Source organism: Lycorma delicatula, chromosome 1 (genome assembly GCF_047948215.1).
Source record: "Lycorma delicatula isolate Av1 chromosome 1, ASM4794821v1, whole genome shotgun sequence".
Taxonomy (NCBI): Eukaryota; Metazoa; Arthropoda; class Insecta; order Hemiptera; family Fulgoridae; genus Lycorma; species Lycorma delicatula.
Window position 1 is genome coordinate 188,166,780 of NC_134455.1, and position 14,356 is coordinate 188,181,135.

General features: G+C 31.2%; 1 protein-coding gene across 4 annotated transcripts in view; it reads right to left on the reverse strand.

Moving 5' to 3' along the window:
- TAF1B (TATA box-binding protein-associated factor RNA polymerase I subunit B) overlaps nucleotides 1-14,356 on the reverse strand; it is a 51,291-nt gene that overhangs the window by 6,354 nt on the left and 30,581 nt on the right. For 3 of the 4 annotated variants that reach the window (XM_075368460.1, XM_075368430.1, XM_075368440.1), the window contains 3 exons: nucleotides 6,183-6,363; nucleotides 3,217-3,422; nucleotides 1,064-1,283 (listed from right to left, as the gene is read on the reverse strand). In XM_075368460.1, coding sequence (XP_075224575.1) covers nucleotides 1,064-1,283; nucleotides 3,217-3,422; nucleotides 6,183-6,363 — 607 coding nt within the window. The remainder of the gene's footprint in view (nucleotides 1-1,063; nucleotides 1,284-3,216; nucleotides 3,423-6,182; nucleotides 6,364-14,356) is intronic. The other variant, XM_075368450.1, reaches the window with a different exon arrangement.

Here is a 14,356-nt window from a genome sequence, read left to right on the forward strand (position 1 = left end):
AATAAGAATCATTTTCGAGATAGGTGAGGCCAGACAGTAGGTATTTTAATCTAATTCTTTTCAAATGGGGCAAGTTAGCAAATAGTGTGTTCAACAGAAATACTATTTTTACATTGCAGTTTTGTCCATCACAAATTAAGTTCTGTGATATCAAGTAAAATATCACTTAAAATGTGTTTGCACAAACAAGATCTGACCTCTTGGACACCTCAACCAGCAGTCCTTTCTACCCAAACATAGAAGTAACCGCTTTTTTTTAGCTGAATATATCCCACTATTGTACACACAAATTTGTCTTTTATATTAAATAATATTGGTAGGAATACATGGTAGAGGCAGAGTTTTTTGCAAGTCATAAGTTAATGTGTCAATATTTTTGACCTCTTTCGCCATCTTGATAATTTGATTTCTGGCTTTTCGTGCTTCACAAAGCACGAAAAAATGCAGAAATGCATTGCAAAATGCAAAAATGCAGATTACAGTCATTTTCAAATGCTTGTTTAAATTTGTCACATACGTACTTGCAACATTAAATTTGTCGCAAATCTTACATGAATCTTTTTTCAGTTTTTCTGACATAAATTGAAATGCGTGTGTAAAATATGTATATCAAGACCTACTGACTTATTCCACTGGCATTTTCTTGCTTATATAATTCAAACATTTCAGCTACAGTCATCTCTGCAGCTAAATATTCCATATTGCCATTTTCTTTACAGCAATAATGTGAATTATAGCTGATGTGTTTCTTGACTTTTCAATAACATCTGTTACTTTACTGCATCTTACACAATGCAGTGTTCACTCTCTTTGTTGATATAGATAATGTTTTTGTAAACATTTGATGGCATACTGTGACCTTGTTTAAAAAATAGGTTCTTGAATATCTTCTTTTCTAACACTGGATTGTAAGAATATAGTTCAATGTTGTTGGAATCAAGAATATTTTAAATTTAAATAATCTGATTTTGATTAAATTACATACATATATTTTAGGTTCTTAGAACTCATTTTATATAAGTTTAGAGTGTAATTAAACTAAGCATAGATATAGATGGATTACTTGTTTGGTAGCAAAAGAAGATGGGTAGTAAATTTTTGCATAAGAATATTTCGTGCTGCTGGTTCAAGCTTCTCACTATGATTATTTAATAGTTCATTTGTATAAGTGACCAATGGTGTTAGACTAGGCGGAAATTCCAGATTATCTGCATCAGTCATTACAGAACTCATTTCATTTAGCAGATTATTAAGTTCACCATTTTTAAATTTTGAGTTTGAAGCTGAAAGCAGAAAAGGAAAAACTAAAAAAAATTACTATCATTTTCCTGGCTTCTTATAAATTAATAAATACGTATAGCAGTAGTAAATCAATAATTATTAATATTACTTGAAATTGTAAATATTTTCCCATTGCCCATCAGGGCTAGGAACAGGGGGTTGTCTGAATCGTCACAAGGTATGAAAATATAATGTTGTGTCTTCCACTACAGGGGTTGGGATGTAATTCTAAATATGTTTGTGTGAAATCTGTTCAAAAAATAACCAAACTTTTGTTATGCAATTATTTAAAGGTTGCGTGAGAGCTAATAACTCTTTTCATCCTCAAGGTAAAATTATTCTAATGATCTTGCCACATCAAGGAGTGACAAAATGCTTTAGCTGGCAGAATTGCTCTCAATGCTGTTGGTGAATTTTTCTTCCAATCCCTTCCTCAATAATGTTTAATTTTCATCTTTTTAACATAGATTTAAGTGTATGAAACAAAATAAAATCTACAGGTCTCTGATTGAGAGAGTATTGAGGCCATAAAAGAATAGTCACCCCAGTTTTTTCAACTAAGTTCATAGATTAATAAAATTTAATTTATGGGTCCACATTTTTGTGGAGAAGTCATTGGTTTTGTCTGAAACTTGAGCCTCTTCTAATACGTTTCTTTTAAGAACTTTAATGCAGCAATAACAGTAATGTCAGTTTAAAGTCTATCCTTAAGGTAAAAATTCATGATGAAAGACAATTTTACTGTCAAAAAAACTGTCAACATGACCTTAATGTTTGATCGAATACAAATTACTTTTTTTTTATCTTGCCAACTTTTCCCAACCCATTTTATAGACTGGACTTTGTAGTAATAGTCATGTTTCATTAATCACTATGATTTTCTTAAAAAGTGTTTCATCATCATGAACATGATTTAAGAGCTCCTGAAAGGCTACAATATGATTTTTTTCTGTGACATCAAGCATGTCACAAATTTTTCTGCAAGTCAATACACTCCCAGTATTTCAATTAGAAATCTTTATGTTTACATGAGCCGATTAAAATGTAGTAGCAGCACTCTTCTGTTGTTACCACACAGTACAATGCTCATTTCTTTCAAGTAATTAATTTATGCAATGTAGAGACACTTATCAGTGTTAAAGGACTTCCCTTGTACAGATGATAATCACCCATTTTTTGAAGTTATTAAATCAATCAGTAGCAACTTGTATGACTAAGCCTGTTCTTTGATGGCTATTTAATACCTGGAGAAGAAGCACTTTGTAATAGCATTTATTTGAGCTCATTAATAAAAAAATTGTTGACTGATGAGCAGATAGTCAACAATTTGACTAACCTACCAGATTCCAAGCAGCATCATGCATTCTCTCCTGTATGAATACACTGGAGTGGCCTTAAAGCATTCCTTAGAGTGTTTTTTTGTTTCTTTAGTTCAATGGCTTGAAATCTCTTTGTTCACAATTCATATCTTTTCCTTATCTTTGTTCTCTCTGTTACTTATAGTGTTTAGCTTGAATTTTGATTAGACACTATCCAGTTTCTGATTCTTGCTAAGGTAACTATATAACAAATCTTTAACAGAGGTTGCTGATTATTGAATAAAGACAAATTTCTTAACCCTTCCTAATATACACACATACACATTCACACTTGCACTAACTCCAACAAACAATTTTCTTACAGACTTATTTATAACTTCTACTGGGAGATTCTATAAAAAAATATAAGACTAAAGACTAAAAAAATATAATTTTTTGTATAACAATAAACATTAAAATTTTATCAAAATTGTAGTAACAATTTTTTTGAGAAATTCAACTTCAAAATTTTAGTAAAAATGTGGTGCCAAAAAAAGCTTAAAATAAATTAGTACAATCTAAGACAAATGTTACATTTAAGATATGAATTATAAACAGAAATAAAAACCACTCTCACCATTTGTTTGTCTATTAGTAAAGTTCTTTTTCCTCCAGTAAGCACAAAATACAGAGCTACCTCCAAATGATGTACATAGTTTATTCAAAGAAATTCTAGTTGGGTAATGAAACTGTGCGATTACTGTTTTTCTACATTCTATAAATTTAACCCAATTTGTCCATGAAAATAAGATTTTGCTATTATCATTTTTTGTTTTGAGTTTTCTGAAAATAATTCATAATAGAATTAATCATGTTAAAAATATCAGAACTATAGGGTATATTATGCATATTGCCTAATATGTAACAATGAAACTAGGTAAAAACAGACAACTGGAGGACTTTCAATGATCATTTCATCTGGTAATGGCTGTTAATCTAATAGCCTTTTGAATTAGGTCATGTAATCCAGATGAATGATCTCCACAACCAAATTCCAAAGAGGAAATGACTTTGAAACAATGAAAAATAAAATATCCTTTTTTTCCATCTTTTATGAACCCATAGGATCACTTTAGTCCAGTCCTTTAACTAAGTCTCTTCGAAGGGACTGTTCAGGCCTTGCAGTCATCCCGGTACTTTTTCATATGTTCCAGTCTCCGTGTCCTTTCTGGTGTTGAAAATGTTCATGTTGTGAGTTTCTTCCTGGCGAGTATGAAGAAAGTTTTTCATCCTTGATTATTTCATTTTATTTTATCTTGTATGTGGTGTCTTCTGGTGTAAGATCAATTTCCTTCATACTCCCCATAAGTAAGTAATATTTACGAAAAATGGGAAGTTCCGTCTGACTTCAAAAGGAGTGTAATTGACATGATATCAAAGAAAACAGGAGCAGATAAATGTGAAGAATACAGAACAATTAGCATCAAAAATCTTACCTAGAATTCTGTATACAAGAATTGAGAGGAAAGTAGAAGTGTTAAGAGAAAACCAATTTGGTTTCAGGAAAAGTATAGGGACAAGGGAAGCAATTTTAGTGCTTAGATTAATAGTAAAAGGAAGATTAAAGAAAAACAAACCAAAATACTTGGCATTTATAGACTTAGAAAAGGCATTTGATAATGTAGACGGAATAAAATGTTCAGTATTTTAAAGAATTTAGGGTTCAAGTATAGAGGTAGCTAACATTTACAGGAACCAAACTACAATAGTAGTAATCGAAGAACATAAGAAAGAAGTCGTAATAAAAAAGGGAGTCAGACAAGGATACTCCCTATCCCTATCACTTTTTAATCTTTACATAGAAATAGCAATTAATGATGTTAAAGAACAATTTAGATCTGGAGTAACAGTGCAAGGTGAAAAGATGCTATGATTTGCTGATGATGGAGTAATTAATTCTAGCTGAGAGTAAAATATAATTAGAAGAAACAATGAAAGGTGTGGATGAAGTCCTACACAAGAACTACCACATGAAAATAAGAACAAAACAAAAGTAATGAAATGTAGTAGAAATAATTTAAATGGACCACTGAATATAGAAATAGGAAGAGAAAAGATTATGGAAGTAAAATTTTGTTATTTGGGAAAAAGAATTACTAAAAATGGACAAAGCAGGAGTGATATAAAATGCCGAATAGCACAGGCGAAACAAGCTTTGTCAGAAATATAACTTGCTACATCAAAAATTAATTTAAATGTCAGGAAAACATTTTTGATGTTATATTTGGAGAAATATAGTAAAAAGAGACAGACTTATAAGCCACATATTAAGGCATCCTAGAATAGTCGCTTTGATATTGAAGTTACAGACAGATGGGAAAAATTGTGCCGGTAGTCAATGTTTGGAATATGCAAAACAAATTGTTAGAGATGAAGGATATAGGGGGTATACCAAAATGAAACGACAGGCACTAGATAGAGAATCTTGGAGATATGCATCAAACCAGTCAAATGACTGAAGACAAAAAAAATACACCAGAAACTGCAGGATTTTGTTATTTGGGTAGTAAAATGGCAACTTGTACTGCAAATTAGCAGTTCTGAAAATTGCAATGGATGAATAAAGTATGAAAGAGATCAAAAGCATACTGGAAAACAAGCAAAGAGAATTTTTATTCAGAAAAGTATGCCTGTTAGTATAAAATGTGGGATATAACAATTAAAAAATAAATTTAAAAAAATATTTTTCTGAAACAGTACTTGTTAGTGAATAATGAACAATAGGAAAAACAGAAAAGAAAATAATGAGAGGCTTTAAAGTGTGTATTTCAAAAGGACAATGAAAGTTAGTGAAACTGAAAGCACAAGTAAAGAGGTTTTAAAATTAGGATACCTTTAGAGGAAACATATGGTAAAATCTTGGAAAGAGAAGATTCTTCAATGGACAACTAGGTTGGTTAGTCATATATATATATAAGAAAACTTAGGTTTTTTTTTTAGTTTGGTAACTGGGTCATTTGGGGTTTTCATGTGGTAGACAATAAACATCATTTATGGTAGAAAGCCAATGATTGGAATATAAAAAACTGATAACTGAAGATGTAAGAAGTAATAATTATGTAAAACTTAAAAGATTGGGGCATAAAAGAAGTGGAAAGTAGCATCAAATCAATTAAATGTCAATGACACAGTATAAGCAGCACTACTGTTGTAGTGTTTGTATTTTCATATGATGTTAAACATTTTTGTTATCATTTCTTTTAACAAATTACACAAAGAAAATAAAAATATTAAAATTTTTTTAAAATAAAATAATAATACACGCATTAAAATCTTACTTAATATTTATTGTAAAAGGTGTAGTATGGCATACATTTTGCACATTTCACTTTAACAATTTATAACTAACAATATTAACTTAATACCTCAATAACTAGGATTTTTAGTACTGAAACCAACGACAACCAAATTACTTTAGAAAATCAAAGCCCTGCTCTTATAATAGTAAATGAGGCATAAATGCATAATTAACAAACAAAATTCTGACAATAAATATAATTAACATTACACTACCTAATTGATAATAAACAAATAATACTGTACCTGTTTACATAATCTGCATATTCTGAGACACTTCTCTCTGTAACACCATCTAAACCAAAGAAAAGTTTAAGAGCAACTACAATGTATGACATAGCTTGTGCTTCTACACTAATTCTTTCAGTAAAATGTGCCTTAGGTGGACATAATTCTAATAATATATGTACCTTTTGCAGCAAATCATCTGTCAAAAATCATGAAAAAGATAATAAAAGAATAAATAAAAGTGCACACATGCATAAATGCATAAATATAGAACAGTAACAAAGAAAAAAATTAATATCAGACAAAAGTAACTTGATAATCCCCCCAAAAAAATTCACACACACACACACACACACACACACACACACACACACACACACACACACACACACACACACACACACACACACACACACACACACACATGTGCGTGCGCACACACAAATGTGTGTGTGTGTGTGTGTGTGTGTGTGTGTGTGTGTGTGTGTGTGTGTGTGTGTGTGTGTGTGTGTGTATGTGTGTGTGTGTGTGTGTGTGTGTGTGTGTGTGTGTGTGTGATATATATGTGTGTTATTCTTTTGGCGATTCTTCTATATATAAAATAAACATTTATATAAATGGTACAAACATTTCCAAGAGGGCTGTGAAGGCATTGAAGAGGATGAGCAGCCAGGATGTCCCAGCACATCAACAACCAATGACAGTGTCGAAAAAGTGAAGAAAATGATTATGGACAATCACCAAATAACTATATCAGAGTCAATAAGGATGTCTACCTGAACATTCTACACCGTTCGTGTGAAGCGATCTGAAGAAAAACACAGGAGTTGTAGTGAAACAATTCATGCCAACTTCACCATGATAATGTACCTGCTCATACTTCTCAGTTTGTTCATGAATTTTTGGCCAAAAACAACACTGTTATGATACCTCAGCCTCTGTATTCACCAGACATCATCTCCTGTGACTTCTTCCTATTCCTAAAGCTGAAAAGAACCATGAAATACGAAGTTTTACCAACATTAAAGAGATAAAGACAGAATCGCTGAAGGAAATGCCGTACCAGAAATTGCATTCCAAAGTGCTTCTAAGATTGGAAAAAGCGTTGGTCCAAATGTATTAATCTGAAAAGGAGTAATTTGAAAGTAACAAAATCAATATTGATTAATAAATAAAGATATTTTGAAAAACTAAAATGCTTGTAAAATTTTACAAGGTAACAAACCTTGTAAATAGATCAACTACATCATTTGTCTTTAAAATGTAATTTATTAATTCAAACAGCTTAAAATAAACAGTATGACACTAATGTAATGAAGTATGAATACAGTATGGTCTAATGAAGAGCATGGTAGCAAGCTCTTCATCAGACCATAATCAAAGGGGCGTAATATATACAAGTACAAAGAGACAGACTCAAAACAATCAATATAAAGAAATAACCCTAGACCACACCAATGCAAGTTATGAAAGCACTATTATCAGATGGTCATTAGTATGTTTATTAAGTACGTATTGTCTTTCAACACAAGAATATAACCCAGTTACATCAGACTATATCGGAAGTATACATATGATCATAAGTTAATAAATACCATAACATGATCTTTTAGTTTTCAAACCATTAAAGCCAGTCATACTTTCAAACATCCAGGTAAAACTGATTCATTAAAAACGAGAACAGACAAGCATTTTGGATTTTTTAATGGTCATAATTTTTGAAAAGGCTAGATTTTTTAAAAAATACTTTTCGAAAACTCAATATGTTAAAATGGTTTTTACCAATCAGAGCATAAAACAATTATTCAAAATCTTATTTGAAAATGCATAAGTTTGTGGTTCTTTAATATCAAGCGATGCCAACATCACACAACAGGCATCACATAAGGACCAACCGAACGATTGCTTTCAAATTTGCAGGATATATTCATATTACTCCAAGAAAAATTTTAAGCCATTGATCGAGATCCTTATTATTATACTTCTTTCACAATTGGAAACAGTAATATAATGATGTAAACAATTCTTTTTTTTAATGAATATTTGTAAAATATTTAAACCATGAGAATAATGAATGCATCGGAGGTCCAGGCTAGATGGTTGGGTGAGCGAAACGAGCCCTGACCAGTAACAAAACAGACTTTAAAAAAGAAAATGCTTTTACAACAATTCTTTAAATTTTGACACAAAATTTAAGTTGGTAAAAAATTAAGACAAACTACTAGTAACAGACTAACTGATAACGTCATATTTACTTAAAAATGCCAAAATTTAATAAAATTGAGCGCATAATTATTTACTTTTAGTTTATTTTTTAAATCTCAGATTACCCACCTATTATTTACACCTGTTATTTTATTTTAATTTTTTTAGTAGATTTTTTAAATTTTCTTTATTTATTAAAATTAGGTTTGGTCAACAATTAATACTGCCTATAAGCAAAAAGCTTTTCAAAGCAGAAAAGATGAGAAATGTTTCTCACCTTTTTTTAATTTTTATCAGGATATACATGCACCATGATAATAATAAGAAGAAAAAGCCAGTAGACAACCTAAAGAGATTGCTTCCATGCATAGCTATAACTCTCTGGTACAGGGGCGTATGCAAAGGGGATTATTGGGTTTGAACCCCCCCCCCCCCTAGAAGGTTTAAGTACTTTTTAATATTAGGCATAAATATTAATTATCTTTATAAAAATCCATCGTATTCTCTCCTCTAACTTCTCACTGTCAGAGTAACAAAATCTATCAACATAAGATCCAGTCTGCTGCCCTTCCTTCTTCAATAATTTAATCCCTGTACTTGAAGCTACATCACGTACAGTACATCACTCAACGTGCGGCACAGTAATCATCATTCAGCATTATAAGAACACAGCAGTGCTCTCACTGGCGTGGTGAGTGTCAAAGCACATACACCTTCTCATCTATTGAAAGAGAGGAAAGATCATCAAAGCTGTGCCACTTATTAAGGTACGATAATAATAACAACCTTGTAATAAAATAAGACCGACTCTATATTAACTTAATTGTTGTGAAACAATGTCAGGATAGCTCTGCAGTGGCAGCAGTGCATATATGAAATATTGTACATTGTCAAACAGTATTCACTCATCAGTCTAAGTTCAAATTTTGTTGTGGAACATTCGTTTAATGTTTTGTGCATTTTGCAGTTCATATTTTTAAACAGAAACTTCACATTATCATTCAATGTTCTTTAATATGTCTAAGTGAACTCAAAGTTCAATTTTACAATTTTTTAGCAAAAATTCGCGTGCTGGTAGTGATTCTTGTAACATTAGTGAAAATTTCACTTTGCCAAATATATTCTTAGCTGCTGCAAACATTCCTCCCAAAACTAGTTTCACATCCTCCTGTGAAAACTCGGCTGGTACTGAATGTACATCGACAACATTCAATGTTGACGTGCCCGCTGAACCTGTTAGAAGAGATTACTGTATTGTTCTAGTTCTAGAAACTTCAACATCTTCAAGTTCCAGTGAACTACACATTTACGATATTGGTATGAAGGAAAAGACCTGTCTAATGAAATAACTGGATTCTTTAACAATACCTGGAAACCAAATCCAGGGTTTGTTTTTCCAACAAAAGGAAAGAGAAATCTGCGATTTCAGTTAAAATGGTTTTACCGCTGGAAGTGACTTGCATATTCAAAATTTAAGGGAGGGAGTTTTTGTAATCTTGTGCACTTTTTGCTCCACGAAATGGTGTTGCATCTGGCAAGCAACCCTTAGGTCAACTTTATAGTGAGAAATTTGACAACTGAAAGGATGCTGTTGAGCAATTTTCAGAACATGAGAAATGTCTTTATCACAAAGAAAGTTTTAGAGGTAGCCAGCCAGTACTTTGATCGAAATTTCATGTGAGAAGAAAGTTCATAGACATGCTAATAGACACTGCAACAACTCTAAAGAAACTGGAGAACAGAAAAAACTTATTCCTGTTATTGAGAGTATTTTGTTTTGCAGGAAACAATGTATTGCTCTACAAGGCCAAAGGGATTTGGAACGAATAGAGATTGATGTCAACTAAGAACCAGAAGAAAATGATGGCAATTTCAGGGTACTTCTTCGCTTTTGTGTGTCAGTAAGAAGATAATTAAGTTGAAATACCATATGTAGAATAATAAAAATTGTAAAAGAGGAAGGGCTTTAAGATACTACATTATCCATTTATGGAAGGTGTTATATGATAATAATGGAGGACTGGTATGCTGTGAAAAGGGAATAAAAAATAATTAATTATTGGGAAGGTATGGAAAATAAACATAGAATAAAAAGAAGATGCTTATTGAGCTCTATAAGAATAATCAAACACTCACAACTAATTGGTTTAAAAACCATACAAGAAAACTCCAGTCATTGAAATCACCAAAAAATATGAAATTGATGATATAATTGTGAAAAAACAAATCCAAAATGCATAGATCACATAGCACAATGCATAAAAAAAGCACAGATCACCAAGAGACAACATTACCAGCAATCATATACTTCTGAGAGCAGAAAAAGAGGTATGTGTTAAGAGAGTTAAAAGTGAAGATGATTCATAAATGAAATTTTTGTAAAAAAAATAACTGCAAAAAAGCAAGTCAGGAAAAATTATGAAAAAAGAAGTACGGAAGAAAAAGATATAAAAGGCAGTAGTGCCAATAAATTACATGTAAATATGAAATATGACTTAAAAGAAGCAGCAGAACAAATAATTTGCTTCAGTAAGAAAAGCAGAATAAAGGAGCCATATGTCACTGAGGCTACTGAAAAAATACGAAATACAGGAAGGATGAAGAAAGTAAGAGACTTAATGAAAATAAATAAACGAATTAAGATGAGACACACAAAAAGCAGAAGAGAAATGGCTTACAGATAAATGCAAAGACACAGATGTAGAGAGAAAAGGATAAAATGATTTACTATAAAAACTTTTAAAAAATTTAACGCAAGATATGTAGAGAAAAGGTACAGGCACTAAGAAATTGCCAATACAGCTGCAATGGCTAACTATACCTAAAATATGTTTGAAATAATGTATGGTCCAATAAAAAGCTGACTCATATTCCCATCGGAGCCACAAATGAAAGAATGAGATAGACAGCAATCCTAAAATTTCAAGTTATACAAATAACATAGGATATGAGAAAAGGAAAAACTAGTCAATAGAAATGTCAACAGACGTCACAAAATTTATTAATTATGAAACATTACAAGATTTGGTGAAATTATACAACTGGATCCACAATGGTGAGATGTGACCAGAAGATTTCCACAAAACATGATTCCAATCCTTAAAAGAATGATGCAGCAAAGTGTTAACGTGACAAGAGTTAGTTTAATGTTGCACTTAGCAATGATTTTTTGGCAAGTTTTGAACAGATGATAAAGGGAAGAAATGGTGCAAATGGTGAGAGAAAAACAATATAGATTCAGCTAAAGTAAAAAGGTATGAAGGATTAACTAGGCTAATAAAATTACTGACAAGTATATAGAAAGTTAAAGGAGTAAGTTTCATATAATATGGAAATTACCTTGATTCTGTAAGCAATATAAACTAATGAAAATATTTAAAAGGCAAAGAGAAGATCAGAATGAGAGAAACTTAAATAGCTGTACATTGAATCAGAAAACAACTACAGCAATAAAAGACGCAAAAAAAATGTATACTTTGATCTACAAACAGTAATAAGGCAAGGGTAATAATACATTAACAGTAATAATACATTCTCCAATCCTAATTAATATGTATGTTAAAAGGTATGATGAAAAATGCTCTAGAAGAGAGTGAAGGGATTAATTATCATTGGAGGAAGAATAATAATTAACATAAGTTTCTGTGTAACATGGTGACTAATAAGATAAAAGTTACTGAAAATAAAAAGAGGCTTCTATTTTTTACCTCTTACAAATTGACAAATATGTTATAAAATTAGTGTAAAGAAATCAAAAGTTACAGAAGGAAATAAATGCCTTCACAAAAGAAGGAATAACTGAAGAAATAAATAGTATACTTACTTCAGAAGCTTGTTACCCAGAAAACAGCAAAACTGAAAAAGTGGAAATTAAATAAAAACTAGAGTAGCAATGGGTACTCTAGTACCCATTGCGCTGTTTAATAGAAAGAAATAATAACATGGTAAAATGGCAAAGAAAAAAATCTCATTATGTGTTATGTTTAGAGTGAACATTTTTATGAACATGAGACTTTTTTTACCTTCTTTCTACACGACTTTGTTAATAAACATAACTGTCGATACTGGAGAGATGTAAATACTAATGTTTTCAAGTTGGAAACATACAGCATCCTGAAAAAATAAATGTGCGGGATGGGATTTATGGTGGTAACATAATCAGTCCAGCATTTATCAATAGGAATATGACATTTGAAAAAGTATTTGCAGTTGCTGGATGAAGTTATTCACCCACTAATAGTCCATGCCTTAGAACATGAGACTTGTTACAATAGTAAAAAAAAAAGGTTGGAAGCATTAGAAAGGTAGACAAGGAGGTAGGAAAAGCACAAATGAACTGACAATTCCAGTTAAAAATCAGGCATTAAGGAATGTAAAAAACAATAGAACTTTCTTCAATTTAGAATAGGACAGCCAACATGGTAACAGAAGTTTAGCTGAGGAGAAAAGGAATGGATACAGACCAGGTGCAAAGGAACTTACAGCAGGGTACCAAGTTAGATGAAAAAATGAAAATATATGATGAATAGCTCAATTCAGAGAGACCTGGAAAATAGTAATAAATGATGTAAGAAAAAATAACTATTACAGTCAACCAACATCTGTCAACAAATTCAATTAAGAAACCACAATAACTATTAATAGAAAAAAAAGTAAAGGACCAAAAATGAAAAAAAATTAAAGTCAATAATTCTAACCAAATTACTAAACAAAGGAAATTCCTACTAAAGCAAGTAAGATGAAATTGCCCTCCAGATTCTATTAATCTGCTAACTTAATAGAAAAAAAACCACTACACTTAAAGGAAAACCTCAGTTATTAGTAAATTTGGAGTTCAGAAATATTCTTACAACAGCTATCATTCAATTCTGTTAGCAAAATAAAGCATCATGACTGAGATGTTTATAATAAAAGTTATAGATTTCCACTTATAAGTGATAAAATCAATAACTCTTTAAAACATACTAAGAAAAAGAGATTTAGTGATAGTTTTATAGAACCTGAATCATTGTGTGTAAGAAAGTGATCACTTTTTGACATCATTCATGTCTAAAAAGACTACAGTAAGATGCAGACAGCAGAAATTAAATTCCTATGCTGGACCCATGTATTTACAATAGAAAATCTTGTACAGCTTTCTGATAACTGGAATGAATTAGGATTGTTTATCAAAACAGAAGAAGATTGAGAATTTAGATTGAAGTGATGTAAGCATGTTAATAAAATGGACCTAATAAACCTAACAAAACAATTTTTTTTTTTGTGAAAAACATGCTTTTGTGTTATCGCTCAGAACAGAACAGACATCATAAATGATATTAAAAACAAAAATTTACTACTAGTATCACAGCAAACATCCCAAACAACTTACTTAAAACTAATATCACAGCCAGAATCTTTAAAAAAAATATGTACTTTAAAAAGACAGCAAACGAAGAACATATAAAATTTAAATAAACATATAAACTTCAACAAAGTCTCAGTGTACATGGCCCCTTCTCAGATATCAATAGAATTTTAAAAAAACAGGTACAAAGACTACATAATACAGTACACAAACAAAAGAAAAACAACACAATGTATAAAGGATAAAAATAAAAATAAAAGTATCATAACTGAATTGTTTCAGTTATCAAAGGAAATTAATTACTTTATCAATCATGCAATTATTGTCACCCAGAGTACTCCATCACATCGTGGTAAGCACTTGAAACATGCAATATAAACTTGCATAACCTACAAATCCACAAGAATATGGTGACCAGTTAAATGGTGGTTATACTGAGGTCACATAGGCATACTACCTAACGACATAAGATGACTATGTGTCAGTCTGGTATGACCTATCTGCAAACGACACAGAACAACTTCATCTCTCCTGTTTGCTCTACTGGATGAAAGCCAAGCACTCTCTGTGCTCTTTACAAGTCATAGCTTGTTATCTACTATCCCATTCCACTCATTCTGCCATTCTGTTAGCAGTCATT